The 26327-nt window shown below is 44.0% G+C and overlaps 1 protein-coding gene across 5 annotated transcripts in view; it reads right to left on the reverse strand.

Annotated features, from left to right (window-relative positions):
• TfAP-2 (transcription factor AP-2) overlaps nt 1-26327 on the reverse strand; it is a 205845-nt gene that overhangs the window by 90467 nt on the left and 89051 nt on the right. For 3 of the 5 annotated variants that reach the window (XM_069134837.1, XM_069134839.1, XM_069134838.1), the window contains one exon: nt 25636-25808. The exons of the other annotated variants lie outside the window; for them this stretch is intronic. In XM_069134837.1, the coding sequence (XP_068990938.1) occupies nt 25636-25698 (63 nt within the window). In that variant the 5' untranslated portion in view covers nt 25699-25808. The remainder of the gene's footprint in view (nt 1-25635; nt 25809-26327) is intronic. 5 annotated transcript variants of the gene reach the window in all.

Below are 26327 nucleotides of genomic sequence, written 5' to 3' on the forward strand. Positions count from 1 at the left end.
GGTACGTATATACGATTGACTTTATCCATTAATTCACCGTCCTTTTCTGGCTAAGGCTTATATACGGCTTGCGTACACACCTACACAAGCTTGGCAACAGACAGATGTTATTTCTTCTATACCTTTACAGATCCACGGAGCGAACACAATTTCCAATCATTACCATTCTATGCTCAACGTCATTCGCGTATCCCGTCAATGTATCTGATATCGACGATGATGCCCCGGTCGTTATAACTTCGCTTATCTCAAACAAGACGCGTTTCTTCATCTCCTCTATAACCAATCGTCCGCAATTCCACTCTCGTGGATCAATTCACAATCAAAAACTCAATCTTCGATTTCTGACGTTTCTCTTGTTTTTTTCTTTGCCATACTCCCCGACGCACGTCGAACTAAGTGCAGAATGTTTTACGGCCGAAGGTACGTCATCGGTCTCGTACGCTCGAGTTTAGGCAAGTTCGCCATCTCTGTAACGCATGAAACGACCAGATAATCAAACTCTTGGAAGCTCCATCGGGCACAAGGTACACCGGAGTGAAATGGACTCGGTCGAAATTGTTCCGCGTAAAAAGTACGAGACCATTAAAACCCCGAGTGTAGCGAGGTATAGGTGAACGCTTTGCATTCCATAAAAGCCAACGGCGTAAGAATTGTTCTCCCGAGTCCGCGAGGGCCGTTAAATAACGCGGTACTTTGCCATTATCGAGCAAAGTTTCATCCTCCGAAGTGAAGCCTGCTCGTTTGGAAAAGGAGTAGAGCACCGCGTTACGAACTCTGTTTACTCCTATTAAGCGATGCAAATGACCATTGTTGAAGCGAGCGAGCTTATATTTTCAATTAGGAGGTAGGAAGCTACCGTGTACCATCTTGCAATGCGTAAACCCTACACGCACCGGCTTAACTGTTCCCCGGACTCCCTAATATGGGTCGGGTGTTGTTATATGGGTCTCGGAAGCTGGAGCTGGTTTATCATACGCTGCCAACCGCGTGGTTCGAATCAAGGAGGGTAAAGCGATCGCCTCGTAAATAAGAAGATGAAGAGGAAGGGTCCTCCAAACCTCCAAGTTCAAGTATAACTGCGTTCGCGGCGAGCTGGAGACAAAAATTGGAGGAACGGCGTGGATGGCTTGCGATATCTCAGGCAGCTTAATCAATTCAACACCATTCTGTTAACGCGTGAAGTTTCATCCGAATGAGGAGAATTTTCATTGAACCGTCCAACGAACGCGCAACCTTATCTCGTTAGGATCTCTCAGACACTGCACGGCGAGATCGTGGAGCCGAGTGAGAGTAGTCTCGAGCCGAGTATCTTATACCCGTGTTGCAGGGACCAGTCGATAACCGCGTGCCGTTTATAAGAGTTAACAAATTATTCTAAGCTGTAAGAGAGGATAAATCTCGAAGAGGCAAATGCGAGATGCAAATTGGCTCTCCATATTCCGATCGGATTCACTTACTCGGCATCGCCGTTCAGCGATGCGCACTCCGGCAGCGAGGAACTCGACGTGGACGTGAAGGACAAACGGTCCCGAGGACTCGGATAGTGGTCAATAATCCTGAGCAGGAACGGCGATCGAACGAGCATTCGTCTAGCGTGGAATTAGCTGTCATGCTGTTACATTCCTACATTCGTTAACCCAAATACGACCAGTTACGAGCAGAGCTACAACGACTCCGTGGCTACAGCCTGAGCCGAGCGCTTGCACCGAGCAGAGCTTGTTAAGAAAGAATGCGATTCGCGCGTAAAAAGAAAACAGCGCGATATACTCACCTGGAAAAGAAATGTCTCGTGCGCTTGGTTTATTATGTTCCGTTGTACGGGCAGGTACGCTCTGACGTTTCGAATTCGGAACAAATCTCCCGAGAGGGTGAGGCGGCTTATCCTCGTTTCCTTCGTTCTCCTATGCTGAGAAATTTCACTCCCGTAGGATGTAATTTGATAGAAACCGGACCCCGACGCCTTCCAGAGCTATTAATAAACAGTGGCCAGTGTGAATTTGAACAGTAGTGATCATCTAGAGAGACTCTTGATCCACACTAGGACAAGATAATACCGGACCTTGAGCCTCGTGGAAGCCCGAGGCTTTCACCGAAGCCGAATCCCTACGGCATACCGTAGACTTTTCTCTCGTTCTCCTTTCTTCTTTTTCTTTTTTTTTTTCTCCACTCTATTTCATTTTACACTTCTTTTTGTTTCCTCCCTCCCGTGCTCTGATCACCATTGCAGGGCACACCTGCCCTGGTGGATATGGTGTTTTGATCCGAAACTTCACGAGGAAGGAATCGGTGAGATTAACGCACTCCACACGATCCGTGGGTGTGCTAGGCTGCTGCGAACGAACGAAAGTATAAGCAGACACGTGAGATTCGACGCTTTGAGAGTGTTCCAAGGAGGCGCGAAGAGGCGCAGCAGCCTCGACCAGTCGGTCCACGGGAGGTGGATAAAAAGCATTTATCTTCAGGGGACAAGAGGAAGAAGAACGGTTTGAAGAAGAGAAAAAAAAGAAAAGAAAAAGAAAGTATAACACGGAGTAATAAAAAGAGAAAATAAGAGCGAAGAACCGCGGGACGACGGTGGCATGGTCCATTTTTGAGATTAACGGCCCTTTGATAATGCTCGGTTTACAGGGAGCAAAACGCCGCATTGACACTCCCTGGAGAAATCTTTTGGCATATTTTCACATCTATTCTGGGGAGGCGGGCTGCCGGATGCAGATAGCGCCTCCTCAGCGCTATTGAATATATGGGCACAAACCAGCCCCACAATATCCCTGATGGCCCGGGCCATCTAGTCTAGGAATATAGGAATACCGAGGAATACGCGGGAATATTGTTAAGGCTCGGGACGCGATGCGAACCGATAACGTATGCGGCGTCGGAACCTTAGTATACCTCATACTACTGCAGTTTACGAGAAATGCACGCGATTCGCGTTCGTACCTATAATACGCGCGTCTCGTACGCCGGCCCTGGTCATTTAAACCACGGAATGCGGTTGACGTTAGTCAGATGTGATTATCAGGATACTAATGGACGGTGTCGAATGACGTCGGAAGATGACACTGCACAACAGGCGTTAATTAAAATTAGTATTCATTGAATGTATTTTTGGCCGATTCCGACCTATTATCACGACGACCGGGCTATAAAACCATTCGTCAAGATGAATTCTTGATCATCGATTCGCAACGCCAAAAACGCTTGGGCAATAGCTGGTAATAATTATTTCGAAATACATTCATACTTCGTTTTTCGTCTTGACCGCGAAATACCGGTTCGCTTTATTTCACGAGTGAATAAAATTACCGAGATTGGATCTGTCGGACGATCACCGATCGCGAGTTCAATTTGTCATTTCAATGCAGACGTCAGATACGTACAAAATCGGAAAAAATGCGCCTTTGTCAACGTTCGTTATCCGTAGGTCGATCGTGAATCTGGGGGATGGGACGGAAAGCGGGGGGGGGGGGATTTCGTCTTGACGGTAATTCCCGTCAAGAGTCGGCCGGCGTAGAACGGCAGCGGAGCGAAAACGTGAAACATTAGCGTTTTACCAGGCAATTAAGTGTTCCGGTCACGTGGGCAAGCCTCCGACCATTAGCCTTCGATTTTTCTAAGCGATCCGACCAATGAACGCGAGGCGTGGGTGTGGTCTCGTCCAAGTTTGTTATTACTCGAGTCGGATTGCGGTGTACGGTTGATTATACAGCCATGCGCCGTCGACGACAGGCGGCGAAAGACGATCAGGGCACCAGCTTTGCTGCGATATCGAATGCAAAATCGATCGGAGGATGTGACGGAGTAATTTGCAGAGCGCCTCGGTTTGGCCGAGCGATCGTTTCGTACTTACGCCAAAGCGTGTCGTCCAAGCTTTGCTTCGTAGATTTCGTCGAAACCGTACACCAATCCTACCTACTACGCGTTGCGGCATTACGTAATCCGCGAAAATTAACGACCTTAGAAGCGTATGACCACGTCAGTTGGTTAGAGGATTTAGATGAATGCGGGAACTCTGACTTATGTGGCATGTGTCTCTGTTCTCCGACCTGTTGTCTGGAGGAAAGAACGGCGCGGGTTCGCGATTCCTTTGAATTCAAACCACCGCCGACCGTTCACGTATACTTCTAATAAACGTCAATCAACAAGAATTCGCAACGGTGAACCGTAAATTAATTCTTTGGCGAACGTTAGCTGGACCTAAGGTCGTAACATAAAGTGCTGGATAACTATACACGCTTGTATTCATTCGAGTAAGGTCCGTGTGTTCAAACTGCCTTCTATTCCGGAGGAGGAAATCTTTCACACGCCCAACGGGAGGCATTTTATCTATTCAACGGATGGACTGGCTTCAATGGATGTATGTATGCACACACGGTTTTTCCCATACAATTACACACGCGTGTTAAAATCCTTATCCATACTCCCGTGCGGCGCAACGGGTCAACATTTTGAATACAAACATACGAACATACTCGCTCGTATTATTTGTTGGGACATTTGCCTAAACCGGGTTCAGAGAACTTCATCTTCTCAAACCTTCATTTCGAGAATCAAACTGACCCGAAGAACCGGAAACCTTTACATCTTGCTTCGGGCGTATACTCTGTTGATTGATGCTGAGTACCTAGCATAAATATTTTTCAAGCATTGTAGTTACTGAGTATATTGTGACATTAAAGTCACATTGCTACGCCTTAAATTACAGTTTTCGAAATTGCAGGAAAGAAATCTATGTCTCCGATATGTGTTTCGAAATTTTAAAAAGAGCTACATCATGTTTCAACGATTTACGAGTATACAGGCAGCTCGTAAATACAAAGGGTACGAAATACCTATTCTTGAAAACAATTATGACGCAAGTGCGCAAAGTTACTGTAATTTTCACGGAACCAGCTTCTGTTCCGTCGACTCTCAAATCTCACATTTATTTCCGATGCCTGAGAGAGAAAAAAAAATGATGTTACTCCTTAGTTAACCTGTCAGGATATTTGTGGATTCTTTGATGATCATTTCATTGGCGAGGACCAAACGGGTATTTGTTAAATTATCGAAGCACCTACTGTCAAAACCTTTTGATGGCCCAACATATAAAGCGTTTTTTTAACGAACAAATAATTTCAAGCGCTCATACCGGTCGTAACGTGAAAAGAAGCCAGCGATGATTTAAAAAGCGATTGAATGCGGCAGCGCAATGCCGAGATGACGAAAAAAATTAGACATCTGTACGGTAAATGACAGTTTAACGAGTTTGAAGAACAAAGCGTACTTTCCCCGCATTCGAGTTTCTGAGTATCTTATTCATAGATTCCACGATTCTAATGGACGTGAATTGTCCGACTCCTGCACCGATCACCCGGCACAAAAACGAAGATACACGGACGAAGTGTGTACAAACAGTATAAAACGCCGCAGCGTATTGGTGTTAAGTTTACGCAAACACCTACGTGACGTTGTGCTACTTTTACACGCGTGTCAAGTGAGATTTCAATAATTCTCAAGCGTCGCGGCACGGGCACCGAAAATATATCTACCCACGCGGGTACAAGTGCTCGTCAGACTTGAAGGGTGAGTGGAGAAGTACGCGTTACACTGTCTGCCTGCTGCCTGCCGGGGTCAAACGCGTATAGCGTTCAACACGTGGATACACGGCGATGGCACCTGACGTCAGACACGTCAATTACCCGGGTTGCAATTATTCGGATAGAATCAAAGCTCGGCGAGAAGGATCGGTTCGTTCTCACCTGCCACCTCGATCCTCTGCCTTTCACCCCGTCGTCGTCCTTCCATTCTCTCGAACTTGGCGACACGCAGCCACGAAATTTAGGACTCGGCCATTAAGGCTCGCCAAGAGCTGCGGTCGACCCTCTATGGCTCACGAATACCGAATTTAAGACGATAGTGCGGTTTCGGGTTTCCCTTCATCGACGCATGATCGAAATTCAACGTACGCAAATAACGATCTCGCCAATCGTCACGCCTCCTCGACTTTCTTCCTGTACGTAGGTATTCGCCTTTCGATGCGTTCCTTGAGCCGGGTGGATATTTCGTTTCAAAGTATTGTTTGCTGTTGGTTCGATTGAAACCGTTGTCACCGATCTACGCGGACTGCGGCGTACCGTGCGACGCTGTGTTATTCGACATATCCGGTTCCTTATTTTCACCAAATTTCATTTTTCTCGACAAATCATTCAGCTTATAAATTTTCACTGAACAATATAGAGAAACAAGTGGTTCTCAAAAATTGCTTCCAGTAGCCGAGGTTTTCCGAATCTCAATTTCCGGTCCAGGGGCTTTGCAAATGAGGCTGGAATTTCGGCATCCGATCCGACGCGTGCGATCGAACGATTCGCGGATGCGATATTACGCGCAATGTCGAGAGTAATGCGCGACGATGCGTAAATAGAGGCGGGCGAAGAAATAAACTAGGATGCAGCGCGAGTTTCGCCATGCTCCAATTCGCTTTGACATCGAAAGTGAATAGTTTGAGGTAACACAAGTCACCTGCCTTGCACAACTCGCTCGATATTACACCGCGAAGTCTGCTGCCTACGTGAACGCATGTGGTGTTTACACCTGTAGCAAGTCACGCACACACTTCCAACTGTCGGATGTATGTATGTACGCACGTACTTACGTACAGCCGAGGTATAACCACCGCGGTGGACGACGCTTAAACTTGTAACGCAAACAACGAGAACGACAACGACGACGGCGAAAACACTTTCATTTTTATTACGGCAACCTTCATAATTTTATTCTAGGATATAATCACCTCAAGCTTGTAACGCGGTCTCGTGCAACGCGCGAATAATTGCCAAATTTTGCCCGCGTGATTACACTGCGAAACCTTTTCACTCGTGACATTTGAGAAGTGTCGTGAATCTAACGCTTTGACCTATCGACACAGTTTTCGCTCCCAAAACTCTTTGCAAATCCTTCAATTTCACGAACTCGTAATTGAATATCGGTTCGAAGTTCACCTGTTGGGATAAAAAGTCTGAGCGAAAAGTTCCCCTCGATTTTTTCCTGCTTACACAAAATCTAAAACAACAGTTGAAGACCATTGATCGTTTTTATTACTCATTATCATTTTTTCCAATAAAATACGATTTCGGTATTACGCATCGAGGCTTTGGGTCAAGGTTGCGTTGCGCCAAAGGTGGATGCGAGTCTTGGAAAAATACTTGCAACCTCAGTTTTTTTTTTTGTTTTTATTTTATATCGGATGACGAATTCGGTAAGAATTACGGTCATACGCATGCCGTGACATTGCGGGTAAAGAATTTTCTCGCAATTACATATACATTATTTTTCTATCATTCTTTTGAAATCCCGAAGAATTCATTTGCCTGCGAGCGCAGCGCCGTGAATATGTTCAAGATCCGAGTCTAATCACCATCTATGGAAAATCGATACGCGTTCGACAAATTCCTGGTATACTGCTATAGATAATATAGGTATATAGGTGAACACGCGAATCGAACACCGTGAATAAATAATTCTTTCGCCGGCTTGTAAAGTAAGACGCGGTGAATAGTTTAAATAGGACAGAGCAATTATGTACCGCGCACCGTGAAATCGGAAATCTTAATTGCTTACACATCGATTAAGACGTTTCGGCCTGTGTACGGTGGGTAATTAATTGCCCGATATATCGGTAGGCACGAATTTTGATCGAAACGACCGGATGCCAAGACCTACGACACGGCAGGCAGAGCTGCAGACTGAATCTGTGTCAGTCGCATAAACACACACTCGGTCATTTTTTACCTGCAGGCGGTGCAACGCGTTCTTCAAATCAAGTTATCGAATGCGATTTGTTTGGGCGGAAAAAATTTGACATTGCAATTGAAATTTAAAATTACAAGATCCTGAATTGTTTTAGATCTTTTTACCGATCGCTTATATACGGACGTAATAAAATATGCTTCCAACATAAATTTCGTGAAAAACGTAAAGTACGGTTTTAGGGTTCAATATATTCAATCCGAACGGACCGAAGAAAGCTCCAGACTTTGTTTCGACTGCCGTGAAAATAAATTGTATTCTGAAAATCGAAATTAAAAATCCTTCAAAGGTCGCGGTGAGAAATATTGAAATTCGGTTCCTGAAAAAATCTAGGAGAAGGATTTAACAAAAATAATACTAATATTGAGTAGAAAAAAAAAAAAATCAATTGAAAAACAGCGCCGCTTCTCTTACAATTATTTGCGCACTGATCCGAATTTCTTTTACACGCGTTCGGACAGCCGTTTCAGCGTCGTACATTGTTTTTCCTTCTCGTGAATTAAATGAAAAAAATGAGAGAGAGAAATTGTTGAAATTCAGGAAGGACTGAATGAAAATTCGTCATTTCGACAGAGGAATTTCGGATTCTTCCTCTCGCTCGCGACGCCTCCTTCTCGCTCCCTCGGCGTACGTTTGGTCCAGGTACCAGCATCAGGTCAACGCCCCAGTGACCAGCGCACCGTCGGTCCATTCGTCGGTCGGTGTGCCCGAGTCGGTTGGTTCCCCGCGCGTGTGAGCACGGGACTTATTCAGCCTACACGCGTGTCGCCGCTTAGGGCATTCGGTCATCTCGCACGACTCTCACAGACTCGGAACCAGGTGGGTAAGCGAATGCGTGTGGATGGTCCCGGCGACCATTACGAATAACCAAAAATTCTATGCTCGAGTCAGCTGAGAGCCGGGGGCCGCGGGGCCTGCGTGGTGCTTGAATTCGGGGCCCGCTGCTGGGACTCACGGAGAGAAGCGGGAGTGTTGGTGAACAGGTGGATGCTGCGCGTGGTGCCTCCAATTCTCTCGACGACCGATACGCCAAAGAAGTACGAGAAATTCTATAAGGCGAGGTATTACTCAAATTCGTGATCCGATACTCGCCGTCCGAGATAGCTGCCTCGCCATAAACCATCGGTTGCACAGGCCTCTTGTATACGTTCTGGGTTCTCGGTACACAAATCAGTTCTCCTCCTTTCCCTTGGGCCTCGATAACTTTTTCTAATTGACTAATGATTGGTCGGAGGAATGAAACCTAGGAGACGAGGAGGGACTCGCTTCGTTCCGGGCCCGTTTTACCGACCAATTCCACACAGTGAAGAAGCAACTTTGAGGTAATCGAAACTGGGATTGAATCGAGAATCGGGGATCCTCTTTTAATATCTTGACAAGACTTAAAAAATCACTCTTATCATCCGCACGCGCGTGTATCGTACAGTGCGCCGGTATAAAGTATAGCTAAGAATAGCACGTACGTGTATGAAACGTTTGGTAACAGGGTTCGCGTGTGCAAAATGACTGGCAAAAAGAGATCGCGAAATAATTGATCCTTTCTCATTTTCTCCAACTTATTTTGCACGTATTATTATTGTTCTCTTTTTTTTCCTTATTTCTTTTTTCTTTCTTTTCGCAATCAACGATACAGGTGTGTTTCTTTTTTCTAATATATCTCCTTCTTGTTCCAATTACAAGTTCCTTTGTCGATGCTGCGTGGAGTCGCGGACTGTTATGATTGAAAACGACGATACTTTTTGCCTCCGCAAGTTTGAATGTAGGTACGCGTACGTATAGCTAAATGTAAAAAAAAAGAAACGATCAGAGCGCGCGTGTGATTGTACGATGGGTGAGCATGAGAATTAGCGATTCCCGTTAGCGGAAGGCACATCAGCGGTAATACACCACCGGGCGAAGAGGCGGCGCGCAATTTGTGTTAGAATTTTTCCCAAGAGCGAGAGGCGTAAGTGCGAGTAGGTAGGTAAAGTCGGTATGGATGCGCGAGGAGATACCGCAGGATATTTTATTTACACAATTATTATACGCGCGTATACACGCACATGCAGCCCGGTCTTATAATACTTTTCGAGAAGGCAGAATCGTAAAAAAATAATTCCCGGGCTGTTAGAGGTCGTAAATTGCGGCTATACGCGAGCCTCTCGCCGAGACGAGAGGGTACGTGTAACATATAATGATAAAATTAAAAGGAGAAAAACCGCGCGGCGTCGTTTCATTCCGCACGATCGCTCGGGCCCCATTACCGATTTTCCATTTTTCCCCCCCTTCCCCACATTTGTTCCTCTCCCCGATTCCCCGATCTTTTCGCGTCGATTTTCCAGCTCTCCTTACCTCTTTCTCCCCGATCGGCCACGGGGCAATTTTCTCCCGGAGGAACATCGGACGCGACGCCCTTCGAGGATCGGGAAGAAGCGGTGTCATTCGGCGGAGGAGGCCTAGAAGAAGGACGTGCCTCCTTCGATCCGCATTGTCTTAGGCTTGTCTCCAGGTGGTCACGTAGACGGTCAGCATTTACCGGACATTACTGACCGCGGCGGTTCCTCAGCCGCGACGTCGAAGCCCAATAATTACTTCGCCCGTGGTGGAAAAGACGGGTCGCCTCCTCGAGACCCAGACGCGACGCTTCGCAATACGTCGCAAAGGGTTTAATTTCGACCCTGTAAGCCGACCCTTTGTGTCCGAGGTTGGTACGGGATACCGGAACTCCGTGCTTTTCATTTCAAATCATTTCACATTGGACGTAAAATAGGCCGCTGAATTTGATGGCCCCGAAAGCTGACGCGCTCTGTTGTCTGTGGTTTGCGAATTTAAAATGGCTAGTGACAAAATAATTGTGACTAATTGGTACGTGGGATTTTTTTATTCTTAAGGCTACTGCTAGATTCAGAAACGATACTTCGAAACATACCCAAGACGTTGGGCAGTAGTCAGATTGTTATAAAAAAGAATTAAGCTGATGGAACTAGAGTGAAATACATTACAATTAATATGAACGTTTCGTACATTTTTCGGCCATGTCAGATTTCTTGAATCTCTTAGTTTTACGAAATTTGTTTAACTATTCAAAGTTATCCTAGGATTACAACTTTTATTACTTGATTATTGAGAAACGATCATTTACGAGAGTGAACGGCTTGCCGCTAATTAATCGTCGTCGAACATCCAAGAAATCAAGATTAGTACTGGTTTCATTCGAGCAGAAAGCAGCAGTCGAATGAGATTTGCCAGACTGTCAAAGGAGGTAAAAAAAAATTTCAGAAATTTCTAGATTTTAACTGATAATAAACGACTAGTTCAGAACGATAATTTTTCTTCCCGTTAATATTACTCGTGTATAAATTTATGGATGAGTTGCCGTAAGATTGACGCGCTCCGAGATCGGAATAAATAATTATTCTGATTTTGATGTGCGGACGAAATTGAAATGGGTGCGTTAATAATTTAGCGCGGTTCGACGGTCGGCCAGAGTTTGTTACCTGTACGTATAATTCAGTGGTGTGTAATTTTGACGTGATAAAAATCTAGAGATAGCGAAGCGTAATGCAGATGAGATATACGCGCCGAGCCGAGCGGTTAACGTAAGTGAGCAATGTAATTCACTTAGGTCCCGGGACTTTTTAACCGGTGATGAAAATCGGTACTCATTATTTTGCAATTCAAAACTATCACCCGAATGTAAAACTGACCTAAAAATATCGCCTAATTCATACATCTATATTCGGCAAGTTACCGATTAAACCGTGAACGACATTTTGTAACAAGTTTATGCAGACGCGTATCTTAAACACGTAATCGTGACCAATGGTTGATGAATGTTCGACAATAAGAAATATTAATAACAACGCAAGATTCGACTTTTGATTATTATTAAAATTCGTCGGTGCGCAGAGAAATTCGAGACTAGAGATGCCTGTTTATACTATAATTTTTCACCGCACATACTTATTTGTCAGTGTCAGAAGTTTACTCGACGCTCAATCTCGCCTGGGCAACAATTATTTCAATTAGTATTGTTAGCGGTCCAGCTGCCACACCTTCGTCGTTTCCCTTGAATTTCATTCGCCCGTTTTCAGAGGTTCGATTCTCTTCCGCCTATCGATCCGAAATTTCCCCGCTCCGCAAAGTCCGATGAAATCCGTCTTCCGTTCGCAACGATCAGCAGCGTTCATCTCGCGAAATAAATCCCGGGATGCTGTATCTCTTCGCCCTATCTTTCTTCCCGCAGCGCAAACGTTCAGCTGTGTTGAAGGAAAGGCAACTTCGTGTGACACACCTGCCTCACTTCGCGTTCAACGAGGAGCACTCACCTTTAAATTATTCCCTACATCGGAGAGATCTTCCCGATCTTATCCGTCCCGCGTTGAACGGCCTTGTCGATCTTGAACCGATTTGAGATGAGACGAACGAACGAACGATCGATCGATCGATCGATCTCTCGATCAGCCAGAGACGGGTTTCCACGATCTATCGCCGGGTCCAAGGAATTCATCGGGGCTGCGAGTTTGGAGCGGCAACTTGATGTGCGGATTGAAAAAATTTAGAACTTGGATTATTCAACGCGTATAATAATTATTGAGACAATGATCTCGATCTGAAATAGACCGCAATTTTAGATAAGCGATTTTAATAACACGATATGAGCGACTTTCATATTTCGTATGGAGGATATTATTGAGTAGAAAGAGCTGCTTGATTGATTGGAAATTTTCGAATCACGAGCTCGCCGTATTAGGTAGCGTATGACGATTTTGTCTTTTCTTTCTTCTTTCCTTTTTGCGGAAGCTAAAAAAAAAAAAAATTGACTACATTCACGAGGAACATACACTCGTACGATTGCGGCTGACGATGTTTTTCAATTTTCTATATCAGCTGGATATCTGCGAAGTGAATTTTCTTAATATTAATTTTCTATCACCGATTTAGGCGGCGTATTCCTGTGATACTAATCAGAATCTCGTTTGACGGTTTGTAGAGTTACAGCAGCGAGTTGGTATAACGGCCTCATCGTCGAGTGACCCAAGTATTTTATGCAGCCTATATATATATACACATATATATATACATGTATACATACGCTTACACATATACCGCGGACTTGGAGGCTCGCGTGAGTTAAGGATTGTATGATTAATGCATGAGAGATATTTTCGATCGCGTAGTACGAACTGATAGAGGAGGACTTTCTACCGATCTGAGACGTACAAGTTTATATTTGATTGAAGACCCGCCGCCGCCGCCGCCGCCGTGCAGCTCGATCGCCAGCTTTTGAATCGATGATTGATTGGGGAATGTTGAAAGCAGCGCGGCTGAGACGTGATCTTATTCCCTGAATTGATTGAAAAATTGTCAATACTTCCAGGAAATATCTCAATCTTGATTCCGTGCATGCATGCATGCATGATCGATAAAGGAGTGAATCGGGCTTGATTGATTATATTTTAAACTATTTCGCGTTTTATGTATAAAAAGAACGAGCGAAATGTTGAAAGAAAATTTTCTCGCGCGTTGCGATATTTTAATTCCACATGTCTCTTGACGTTTCTCGTTCTCTTTATAATTTTTCGAGGCACACTGACCGTTCCGACCTCATTTTTTTGCTGCTCTTGGTGCAGAGGAGGATTCTGCAGGACGGGACCACCTGACACGCCACAAGTAAGAAATTCACAAGTCATTATCAGTCTTGTTTTTACGCAAGACGAACTCAAGTCCATATGTTAAAGCGAAGCAGCAGGAAACGGCGTGTTTATGTATCTTCTTCTTTTTATAATGGTCCTCTCTTCTCCGACTTCTCCTTAATATTTCTTCATCTTTTTTCACTTCAAGCGCTATTTAAATCCTCCGTTCGTATATAAACGTTGCGTAAGAGCCGAACGAGTGAATAAGCGCGAGCGGCGTACGTGAACATTTCACGAAGTGTAAAATAAAAAAAGGACGAAAAGGAACGGAAGCAAAATTAAGAAACGGCGAGGAAAAAAAAAATCACGTAATACCTGACAAAAATAAATCAAATAACAGCCATTCACCACTCCGGCGGCTTTCAACGATGCGCTCAGCTTCGTTAGCTTCTCGCAACAGCCATTCAATCTCCATTTGCGCCAAACAACGGGCGAACAAATTAACACCAAATAATCACAGCTGATCCTAATCCTCCTCACCAATATCCCAACTCCGTTCCAAGATTCTCCGCTGTAGGTACGCTGCCCGCGTATTAAACGTCAAAGGCATGGGCGAAATCGTTCCAGGAAGCGTTCAAACGCTAATTCAAACGATTTTTCTCTTTCACCCTGCCGTTATAACTCTCTATACGCACGATCGCGGCTGATTACCTTGCACGAGGAGAAAAAAAAGGAGCGAGAGAAGAAGAGGATTGATAAAAAAAAAAAAAAAAAAAGAAGCAGAAAAAAAAATTAGTCTAATGAAAAAATATCATCGGCAGTTTCTCAAAGAGATCAACAGGCAACGCTCATAATTGTAACTATAATATTGAATTCTTTCCCAAGTGATAATCACACCTCAATACATTTGCGGGATAACCAAAGCTGGGAAATGATAGGTTGGGCAGATTTTGGAGAAAGTTGACACAGAACCGCACAAAATCGCTGCGCAAGCTTTTCTTCGACCCGAATCGTAGATTTATAAAAGAGAACAAAAAATAAAAAATAAACACCTGGAGTAAAAATGACTTGACACGGTTAGACAGTGACTCGCATGTCTGTGAGTTGTGATCCGAGCAGAGCTTTCGCGCCTAGGGTAAAAGCTGGACATTAGAAAGCAGTTACTGGGCAGGGCCGTGTCGTGATAATAACCGGGTACGAGGCGATCTGCGGTGACAAGGTAACAACTGCCGGAAAGTCGCGGGATGTTGTAAAAAATGGAAGACGAGAAGAAAAAATAGAAAACAAGGTGAGTGGTCTGGACGTTCAAAATGCTGAGATCACCGCTGCCTACTCTCACTCCGCCTCCCTCTGGGTAATACCTATCATTATTCGGAATAGAGTTCGCTCAAAACGCAGACTGAGAAAAATTTCATCAATTATCACAGTTGGTAGAAAATTTAAATGAAATGGGTATCGTTACTGTAAAGTTTTCAATAATGTTGGAATGAAAATAAAATTTGGTACAAGTAGTAACTATTCGGTGTAATTATACCTGACAGCGCTAGATCTTTTGGTTTTTGCAACATTACGTGTATTTGTTTAAGTAATTTTTTTTCAATCGAATCAGGCCTCAACGTCAATTTCGAAGAGAATAATAACGCGTACTAGATTTTCTGTTTAGACCAGTTACAAAACTAATTTTCATATTGCATACAGGAATATATTTTTGGGTTATGGCAAAAAATTAAAATAGGTAAGGACTGTATAGCGAGGGCAACTAAAAATTTCTCTCGGTGAATCGATAACCTCGAGCCATGATTACGCTTCCCATCCCGGTGCAATTTCGACTTATATTTACATGCGAATCTGGCGATCAAATCTAGCCGAAGAATCTCGGCTGCGGTGCAGAGACTTTCGGAGTATCGAGTATTGGTCTCGAAATAATCGTCTGCGGCTAAGAGCCAAAGCCTATAAATCTTAAATCATCGTTTTGGACGTATCAATCATCTCAACGGATTAACCGACACAGCAAGGGTCCCTGAGAAGCGATTAAACGGAAATCAACACTTATTCACAACCCCGCGATAATACTGAAAACAAAAAATATAACTCAGTAAAAGTTGCACAAAAAATAGACCCAACCATTCCATAGGCTTTTAAACGGTGCATAATGTACTGAAAATTCGAAAACCAGTGTAATACCAATTCATATAATCAATTATTACAAGTTGACGACATTACTTGAAAATTTGTTTAATTTATTTTTAAATTTGACTGAACAGGTTTGATCGCAGTACAGCGAATTCCAGTCATTAATCACCCCGCGTTGTTAAGTTGGTTGAAAATTGATGACATGGGGTATACGGAGTAAGACCGCAACCCTGAAATAACGTGGGTAGGTAATTTCCCAGTGTTTCTCTCCGTGTTAGGTATTCGAGAGCTGCAGCACGAGCACTGAGCAACGGAATGAGAAAAAAATGTGGGCAATTTTCGAATATGTTTAACCGCGCAACTGCAGGTCGCCGGTCGTTTCAATTATATCTTAGCGATCGTTTACTCAGTGCACGCCGGCTCGATTTATTACCGATGATTTATCGCCGCGGTCGGTATATGCGAAATCAATTTCCACGGAGGTTTTTACGACAACAACGACGCATTAAAAGCTGTATGAGTCGCGATTGTAATCGGCTGAAAGTTGCAGATTCTCTCGGTTCACCGAGGATCTTTGCAAAGTGCACGCAGGGCGGCGGATCTTTGCTTACGTAACCGCAATTACACCGGTCAGGTAGAAAGGTAATATACGAAAGTTGGCAACAAATTAGCACGATTTCCTCGACGGTGATTTTCTTCTTTCTCTTCTCGCCTTTGCTTCTTTATTTCTTTCACCGGGCAAAACCTGACCCGTACCGATTTTTCTCTTGGGTATAACGCGCATATCAATCTATATCCACGGCTATTCGGTTTGTTAGTTGAGTCGGTTGAGTCGCGTAAGGGGCAACGGCGTGCACCGAACAAATCAACCTGCGGGCAATTTATAGCCCTTACAATGTGCAAGCTCACCTCGGCGCAACGGTAAGACATTTATACGTACAACACAAGCTCGCAGATGTGCGGCAGACCCGCACCTGTAGCCCCGCGGTCTGCGTTACCCTTATATAAACGCGGTTCGACGTGGCGAAAAAAGGACTTATTGTGCATATTTATTTCCCCCGTGAAATGCGATGTGAAATATTGATAATAAATGTAATTCCAATTCACGTGTACCTCGCGTCGTTTACATCTTGTCTTATACGCGTGCCTCAGGGAATCGTAGGAGAAGTGGGCAGGTATATTACAGGTGAAAAGCAAAAGCGAAGTTCGCGTGGCAAAAGTTTTCGCCAAAACTTTTACCCCAATTATAATAGAACAATATGCAAAGTATAATAATGAAGTATTTATCTGCTGACGAAAGAATTTGTAAGAATTGTAACTTGAAATGTTGCGATGAACGGTGTCGTAATTTGTTGGATTATTCGTGTAACAATCCCCGTCGACTTTGTTAATGAAGATAATAATTACAGTAAAGTAAAATGAGTTCCGGTAAGCCTCAGGCTTAGATCCACACGCATCACAAACTTTCCTTATTATATACCTAGTCGGAAGAACTAATTGAACGTCATTAAAAGAAGCGATGCGTTATGTTCCGAAGCATTAAAAATTTTCCAACGATTTTCTTAATCCCTAATACCGCTTCTGGAATTCCTGCCCATGTTCGATAAGAGCTTCCGCCGGATTTTTACCGTCCGAAGCAGTCACAGAGCGGAGATAAATTCTCCCGTTATTTCGATACGATCTTCTCTTATTGATAGAGGTAGAGAGGACGCGACGAGTTGCAGGACCAGCAGCAGGAGCATCAGGAGCAGGAGCAAAGCGAAGAGGGAGTTGATCGGTCGGTCGGTCGGTTGAGTGGGGAATTTTTAATTAGCCTGGAGCAGTTCGATTAAATTCTGTCGAGTAATTACGACCGGCGTCGAAGCAACGTTACGCAGCAGAACTCGCCTGGCCGGGCGCTTTAAAGAGACAATAAAAAGCGGGAGACGCGGGGAGGAAGAGGGGGTGGTAAAAAAAAAAAAAAAAAAAAAAAAAGATTAAATGGAGCAAAAATGACGGCGATAAAAAATAAAGAGAGAAAAAAGGTGGAAAAGGAAAAATAAAAGAAAACGCCCCGGTTCATTGTGGATGGTGCAGAGCCCCGTGCAGCTTTGTAACAGTAACAGGACTCTCTCCTAATATGGCTTACACCCATTGTAAGCTTTACACCGGCAATTACACGAACCGTGCTGCGGGTGCAGGTTACTTGTATGCAAATTTTTCGGTAACCTCATTCAGAGGTTACACCTACCTTCCAGCCCCAAGAAACGATACCTATGCACATCTAATTAACGGAGAAAGGCGTAGTTATCCGCGAAACGCGGAACGCGATGCGATGCGGTAGGAATGCATCTTTTCAGGGAGGAAAAAAAACAACATATATGTATATATAATATATCATATATATGTATATATATAAATATATATATTTACTCCCCAGGGTTGTGGTTCCCTTGCGGAGTCACGGGTACAGCGGTGTCTGCAAAACGGACGGAAATAAATTCGATGCAGATTAATCGGCGCTAATCTCAAAGATGCTGCTGCTGCTGGTGCTGCTGCTGGTGGTGGTGCAGTTGCCGTGTAATCGAGAGCGCTAGAAGATAAATGATACCGAGATTAATGATAAGCTCACGCTAGTACTCGACCTACCGTTTGCCCCTGCAGCCGAGGAAAATTTATCTTCGGGCTAGCCGTTTCAGGCGTAGTCCTTCCTGCAGCTCTCACGTCTTACGGCTGTTACAGAAACGGTTCAGCCGCAAGTTTGCGCCAGATTCAGATCCCACGAATTTATTTGTGCAACAGGTACTTAGGAAATGGTAGATGCTTCATTCGTTATGTTTATATATTGAAAATAATATGGAATAAACCTGTCATATGAAACTTGAACAAAAACACATGTTGTTAGGTCAAAATAAACTGAATAAGTTATTGCGACATTCTATTTCTATGGATCTTTACGCATATGCACGACTTTTTTCAAAATCTTCGAAGAAAATATATTTAGCATCGTGTCCTACGGGGGCCCAGGAACATAAAAATTAGCATCTTGACCGTTTTTTCCGTCTGTTGTAAAGGAGGTAAAACGACAATATCAAGGTTAAAAATTTGTCGGGCGGTAAGAATGTTGATCTTCATTGCAAACGCTATGAAATTTCCTAAATTTAGGCAGACATTGACTGCGAAGTTTGATGGAGTGTTTGCTTGGATGAAAAACATAAACTAAGACGTAGGTTCTTGCTGACGTACGTCAATTTCAGTACCAAGTGTTTAGACATTTTACTGGTCAATTAACGCCTCTACATTACGAACGCAACCAAACATGTGTAATCTCATACCCACGAATATCCTTACAGTCTCGTTTTTTACACCTGTAGTCAAACAATAACCGAACAAGTATAATCGTGCGTACGAGCCTACGTACGCTTTACACGCTCGACTGACTTGCTATAGCGCTTCTTCGACTTGAAAATAAGATTGGATTGTAAAAATGTAAAATTTTACACACGTCAAATATGCAAATTTATCGAGACTCGGGTTTCGAGTGTTGTTGAATCACGCGCGAGTTGAAGCCGGAGCTTAAAATAATGATAAAACAACGCTTTCCTCGTTCTCTTTTCGACTCTTAATTTCGCGAATTTCAACTTTTCAATCGAAACACACGATTCTTTCGATTGCACGTCTTTTTCCCAGTCAGATCCAAATTTTCGTCGCCGTCAAAAAATTTCTATCCTCAAAATTTGACTCGCAATTGCTCGCTGCGTTGCCCTGGGCCCCGAGCTCTCTTCGTACGCCCCTGCTTCTCGGGTTCACGAGACGCTGAGAGGACCATCTATCGGATCATCCCGATAATTCTCGGTTCAAGTACCCCGCGGGACGTTAGCACCGTCGCACAATTGTTGCCGACATCGGCTTCCCTTCATTACCGACATGCTTACCGACTCACGAGTTACAGGATTCCTTTTTTACCCGTCGCGGTACGCGGTTGAGAGTCGCAGGAACTTCGGGGCGACACCGCAAGCTGCCGGTAGCGCAATTTCAAAATTAGATTAATGCCGACACTTGCGTATTGTCAGTTAACGCGTTCGCGAAATCAGTTTTCCACCGAATCAAATTCGTTTCAGTAATTTCATCCACTCTGAAACGACAGCTGTATTTTTTTCGGTCAACTTTTAATGAGCGGTGAATGACTGACTCAGCACTCTTTCACTGTGATTAAAAAAAAGGGGATCGAAGATGGAAATTTTACGATACAGCGAACAAGATCCGTACATTCGCTTGCCTGTCTCGTGTGAGCTTAATGTCTTTCCCCGAAGTTGTCAAACGAGGTAGTAAGACGTGTTAAAAGAAAGGATTCTTTTTTAGTCCCCGAAGCCATGGTGCGTAATGCGTGATCAAGATCGTGGAGAAATTACGAAAATTCGATGCCAGGGGTGAAATTTGTCCGCATAATCGTTAAATCGTTCATTATTTGTTATGTTAAATTCACGCCCGGCAAATTTCATCGCGTAAATATCGCGCGCATAAGTAAGTTCGGGAGGATAATATTTACTGGGCGTAATGGTGGTGCATAAAACATGTGCAACAAAAATTTCACCGCGTTTATGAAACTTTACATCACGCATTATATACGTCCGAAAGACGATCACCTGAATACATTCGCAAACCCGCGTGTAATAATGGTGCGTATAAGTATATATATAGAGGCACGTATTCACAATACCCGGTAATTTATGAGCATTAAGCATAACAGGGTTAAGAAAAAAAATCTCTCCCTCTCTCTCTCTCTCTCTCTCTCTCTCTCTCTCTCATGAATAAAGTATTTTAGGTCATTTTTGTTTCGCGCTTACGTACGAACCACCATTATTCGCACAAAAGTAAATTAGAACTGTTTGTGCTACATAAGATTCCTTTATAGTTGCTTTTTTTTTTCTTTTATTTGAGTTCGTCGTTCTTCAACCTGCACCTGGCCTCTCATTAAACCGGTACCTTACGGTTATTGCAACGCAATCACTGATTCACACAAGTTTTGCCCAGAGCTTTGATGCTGGCGTTCGGAAAATGAGGAACAAAATTTTAACCATCTTATCATAAGCAGACCTGCGGTATAATCGAAAGGATTCCTCGAATTCTGCTATAACCGCGAGTCAAAATTTCGTCTGCCACTGTTCATATCCCAAGTCCGCGGTAAGTAGGTGCAATATTTTGGGTCAGCTCCTTAATACGAAGATCCTGAAAAGGGGGCCAGGGTGAGTCAAAACAGCGAATGTAACGACGCGTCGCGTTTCACCGCGGTGCCATTTATCAGCTTTCGCTTGTAGAGCTTGTTATTCGGTTATACATATTATAATGTAACGGAATTACCGTCACTAATGACACGCGCCGGTGTACTAATTGCTTCGGCCCACCGGCTGCCACCTCGTCGGCCGAAATAATCTGAATGAAACTCTTTCTTATTCTTATTCCCTTCTTCTGTGCCCCAAAAATCTAGCCCGAGTTCATCCCCGCGGGTTCAACTTCCGCGCACGCATTCTTCCGATGACCTGAGCGAGTACTGCAGGTGTAAACTTCTATAATGCCGTATATTCGAGACGCCAATTCACCTGTCTTCCATACACCCACGCTCGATTTTACGCCTTGCTTGAATTATTACCGTTAAAGGGGGACCGGATCGCGAAGCAAAAGCGTTTCTCTCATTTTCGCGTAGCGAATCGCGGTATTCGACATAACGTGTTGGCTCACCGTTATGGCGTGAATGACGGTCTAGTTAGTATTTAAAATTTCGTTGCCTCAGATTTTACTTAAAAAATAACCATTTATTCTAATGTCAACCGATTTATATTGAATCATTCATATTTCTGAGAAGAGAGAACAGTGCTAAGATTTGTCAGTGACGATAAAATCCAACCACACGACGATCGGTCGAAGAATGATATTTGAATCAGATAATAAAAAAATGATTGAGCGATTCGCATCCTTTGTTAAAAAAAGGTGGAATAATGAACCGGTTGAATAGCGATGGCCGCTAACCTGCATGATTAATCGAGTCCAAAAAAATCATCGGACACGACTCGATTGAATCGGTGAAATTCAATCGATTAATCGGTTATTTCGTACTTTTTGGAAAAGATCGATTTCAAACGAAAATATCGTAAATGTAATCGTACGTAGTCTTAATAGCGGAAAAGTTTCTTGATAATTAACAGTTTCATTCGAAATATTCATTTACTTAGTAAGTAAGAGAATGGTAATAATTGACACTCTAATCACATAAATTGATGTTCCATTGCGTCGTTCGTGAGAGTAATAAACAAAAACCGATTGTGAGGAACAATGTAATCGTGTCCGTTGATTATTCGAGTTTGAATAATAATCAATTCAATTGAAGATCGATTACTTTTGGTCATCCTTAGTTGAGAGCCACGGTGGCTCGTGCTTGGTGGTGACCTATGACCGTGAAGACCGAGGCGAGGCCTGTTCTCGGACACGCGATGCTCTGCAGACCGCCCCGAGGCACGCGCAAGATCCCGAACGACGGTCAGCGATTGGCTGTTCGAACGAGGACCGACTGACGTTGCTCCTAGCTTGCATCACTGGCATTACCGGCGCACACGCGTATAACACGTCCACGCATCCTGAGACGCGGTTTAAGCAGGCGCATGTATATGGGAGCGGCACGCGAGGCATGCAAATTGCGATCCCGAGTAGAAATTAGACATTGGGACCGAAGTCGAGGCGGTTTTCGGGAATCGCGGACCACGCGACCTCGGCCCCAAATCCAATCCACATGCGATTCAACCTGCCGCTCAATTACGAATTTTTATGTTGCTGAATTTTGCACGGTTCTATTAGAAAGTTACATTCTGTCCGGCTGTTTCGTTATAAGATCATAAATCGAAGGTCCAAACTATTGAGTTAGGATTAGTGAGTAATGGACAGGGAAAATAAAATTGAAAATTTCATGATTTGGTATCTAACGTGATCCACAAAATCCACGTGGCACCTGTCATAACCTAAGACTCGGTAAAATAATTGAACTTCTGAAAGAAATTTTGGCGTACAACACGTATACGGGACTCCTACAAGTGACTTGTAGCGCAGGATGAGATCGTTAGCGATTGACTTGAACGAGATCGTCGCGTTTCAGAACCGAAATGCGTTGCAACGCTATGCAAAACCGAGTGAAATCCGACATTTGAGTAACGAGCGACCCAAAATGTTCGTATTCGAATAAATCAAATTGGTTCTGGCAATTGGTAAGGTTGATGTGTGGGAGGGATCGAGATTGTGCGAAGAAGACGCGGATGAAAGCCGGGCGAACGGAGGGAGTGAACCATAAAAGTACCTCAAACGGCGCCGGTCGCTGGAACGGAACCCGGCACTTATATTATAGCTGTTCTCCGGTTCCCTTGGTTGGAGTCCGATTCACCAGAAAGAAAACCTCCACAATTCAAAACCCACAATTAATGTTGAAAATAATAACAGAGTCACCCGCGCAGCCCTGAAAACGCGGGCCTCCCCGTATCCTGGGCCGCAAAAATTGTTATATTAAATGTAGGCCGCCGTGTGCAGCACCACGAAGGGATCACGGATAGAGTCTAGCGGTACGTTACACGGATTGCGATGCGACGGATACCCCGATGTGTGCCGTGGTTTTAGTGGGCGGTCAGGGAGGCGTCGCCCACTAATTATAATTATACTATGGCAGCATTAGCCGTGTTAATTGCCACGTAAGTCTGGTCAAATACTCGCCGCCCCCGAGAGACGAGGGTCTCTTTTATACCCCCTAGCAAGTCGAAAAGTCCGATAGTACGATGCAGGAACTCGTTCCGAGGATCCAAGATAAGGTGCCCGCATCCCTTAGAAATCACAGTGTAAATGGATTCGGAATTACACGCGTTGCAGAGTGGCTTCCGCGTGTATAATCGATGCTTCGGTTAATGAACTCGTTAATTTTTGAACAACGAATCAATCGAGGTTGCATAATCGACCGAATGAAAACGATGTACAAGAAGCGATCGCTTCAAACGGTCGAGTGATATTTCCTGTCCCTAATCGCGACGATCGGGATCAGACGAGGTTTCTTTTCACTCTTCAAATCCTGTAGCTAACCACAGCCATTAGCAGCACGTCGTTCAGCGAATGATGTAACGTAGCGTGGCGACGCGTCAACACGTGATACGTGTAAAGGTGTGTAAGCTGGTACTTGTGACACCCAATTTATGCGTTAAAATCTACAGAGATCCCCGATCGACTCTCAGTTACAGAACAAATTAGTCACGGTGCTGATATCACACACGTGTGAACCTACAGCGGCTACGGCAGCGAGTATGTAAGGATGTACCGAAAAAATGAGAAGGAGATAAAGCAAGGAGAAATTACGTGTGGTTGAAGCTGGTGTTCCTGTACGAGGAACTGCACCTGTTCGTCGATTTAACAACCAGCCATCCGCATGCGCGTATAATACGTGACTTCGACGGTTGATAGATAGTCATTCCGCGATCAGCAACAAGTAGTAGGCACAGTCTAAGGCATGAGCACCGGCGTAGGCACACATCCGATCCGTTAAATGATAACAGTAATTACGCCCATGTGTCACTTGGGCCCAGCTGACAAAAGGGTGGCGCCGTAGGCTTGAGGCGAGCCGGACAGCGATTCGGCATTTATCACTGCTCGGCTTACTTAGAGCGTGTAGCCGAGTAATTCTCTCGGTGTTTTGCCCCTCGGCCCCGAATCCAGGCGGTTTCTTCTAATGCGCTAATAACATAGTAGCGACCCGGTAATTAATAACGAACAGTGGGTCGGACGGACCTGCAACCTCGTGCTTTTTGATATACTTCAAACATCGCGGGCCGTGTGGGTGGAACCTGGTAATTGCAGAGTAAACGCTTCGCTTTCGGTAGGTATAATGTGTGAGGCGTCGTGAGTGTCGGACTTTGGATTAAAGATAACGATCGACACACGAGCTCTTTCCACGTGCGGCGTGGATTTTTATTTCAGGCAACGTTCAACGGAGTCACGAAACGCGCCTGTCTTTCACAACATCACTCGGCATCCGATGATATTCTTTTTATCGCGATTTATCTTCTTCCATTCGCATGGCATGTAATAATTTCATTACGAGAGACTGTCGTTCGACGAGTTTATGTTTCCTGTACCCTCTGCAACTCCCACGAAATATTTTCTCTTCCGCTATTCGGCTTGCAGCAAATTCATTCGTATTATTTAACTTGTAACGAAACCGTTGACAACTCTGTTCCAAAAAATGTAGGTCACGTAGTCGTTGAAATCGATCAGAGTGACCGATCAGTCATATTTTGATACGTATTGGAATTACGCTGCAAAGTTTTTTCTTTATGCAATGTTCAGCGTGAGTTTAAAAATTCCAAATTTTAAGGCTGTTGCCTACCGGAAATTTGCATATCATTTGTCAGAATAGAAAAGAAGAAAAATCGTTGAAACGTTACTCGGGAGTTGAGAATTTGAGAAAACCGGGTGACGATGTCTCTCGTTCTGTTTTTGCGCTCCGCCGATTCGTTTATTTTACTTTTGCCATTTTTTATTTCAATTCCCCCTTTCTCGTCTCTCCTGCATTTCCTCTCCTCCGTGAAATAGCGCAATGGGATAGGCTGTATAACGCGGTCTCCTCGCAGGTTTCAACACAAATAAGATAATCTCCATTATAAACTGAGGAACAGGGTAAGTAAACGGCAAGGAGTTATTTACTCGCTCGGCTGGGAAGGGGAAGAGAGCAAAGGAACAAAGTAATAACCTCGGAATAAGAATGAAAATTAGAATGAGACTTGAAAGGGGGGAACGGGAAGGAAGCCACCATCAGCCTTGCAGACGGTAATGCTCCCCCATCATCAAAGCGCAGGCGTGCCTTCGAGGTCGCCATATTATAATATTATAGTCACGGCACGTCTCCGCGTCTAATTTCACTCGCAAATGTCATATTTTTTTCCCTTCCACTCATTAGGAATCAAGAGTAATTAACATCGCGGTTGAAGCACGTGTAAAACAGAGCGCTTGAAATGCGCGATGGGATGATGCGGTGGAAAAGTGAACAAAAAAGGAAAAAAAAATTTTTTTAAATCTGCATGAAATAATATTTACTTACCCAGGGTGCGCTACAGTCGCTACCGCCTAGAGACTGAAAGGCAGGTACGCATCTGAACGTCATCTCGACGCAGCTGAGAGTCTGTGTCTCGTTATACGATTATTTTTTCAAATAATTCGTTTTTCCTATGTACAAGTTTGCAAAAGCAGCTTGGTTCTCCGGTCACAACTTACCTAGAACAAAACGAAACACCTAGTTAGCGATCGGCTATAATATGCCTTGCGGTATGTTTTATAGGGTTCTTCGCATGTAATTAACACGGAATAATGAAACGGGCGAGCTTGCGATAAGAAACGAAGGAAAAACATTTTCTTGCAATAATATCCTGCATCCTCGATGAGAATCGTATTTCCGCATCGAAGAATTTTATGCAGCACAAGTTTCTCATATTCATCCGAAATTTAACACCATGCAGTCAAGAACTTGGTGGATGAAAAATTTTCAAACCAGTGAAATGCACCTGTAAGAGTCGAAAAAATATAGAAAACCGTGACAGAAGATGACAAAAAGAAACAGGCCTTTTCGAATTTTAACTCGACATACGTAGTTGACTTGTGCTGTAATTGAATCCAAGCCACCGAAGCTAGTTCAATTATTCATACAACCGTCTTTAATTAAACAATCATACAGCCACGCCAGAAGCTGATGGAAGAAATCGCATAACGATGATCGGAGGATCGACTTTCGGAATC

The sequence above is a fragment of the Neodiprion pinetum genome, chromosome 3 (assembly GCF_021155775.2).
Source record: "Neodiprion pinetum isolate iyNeoPine1 chromosome 3, iyNeoPine1.2, whole genome shotgun sequence".
Taxonomy (NCBI): domain Eukaryota; kingdom Metazoa; phylum Arthropoda; class Insecta; order Hymenoptera; family Diprionidae; genus Neodiprion; species Neodiprion pinetum.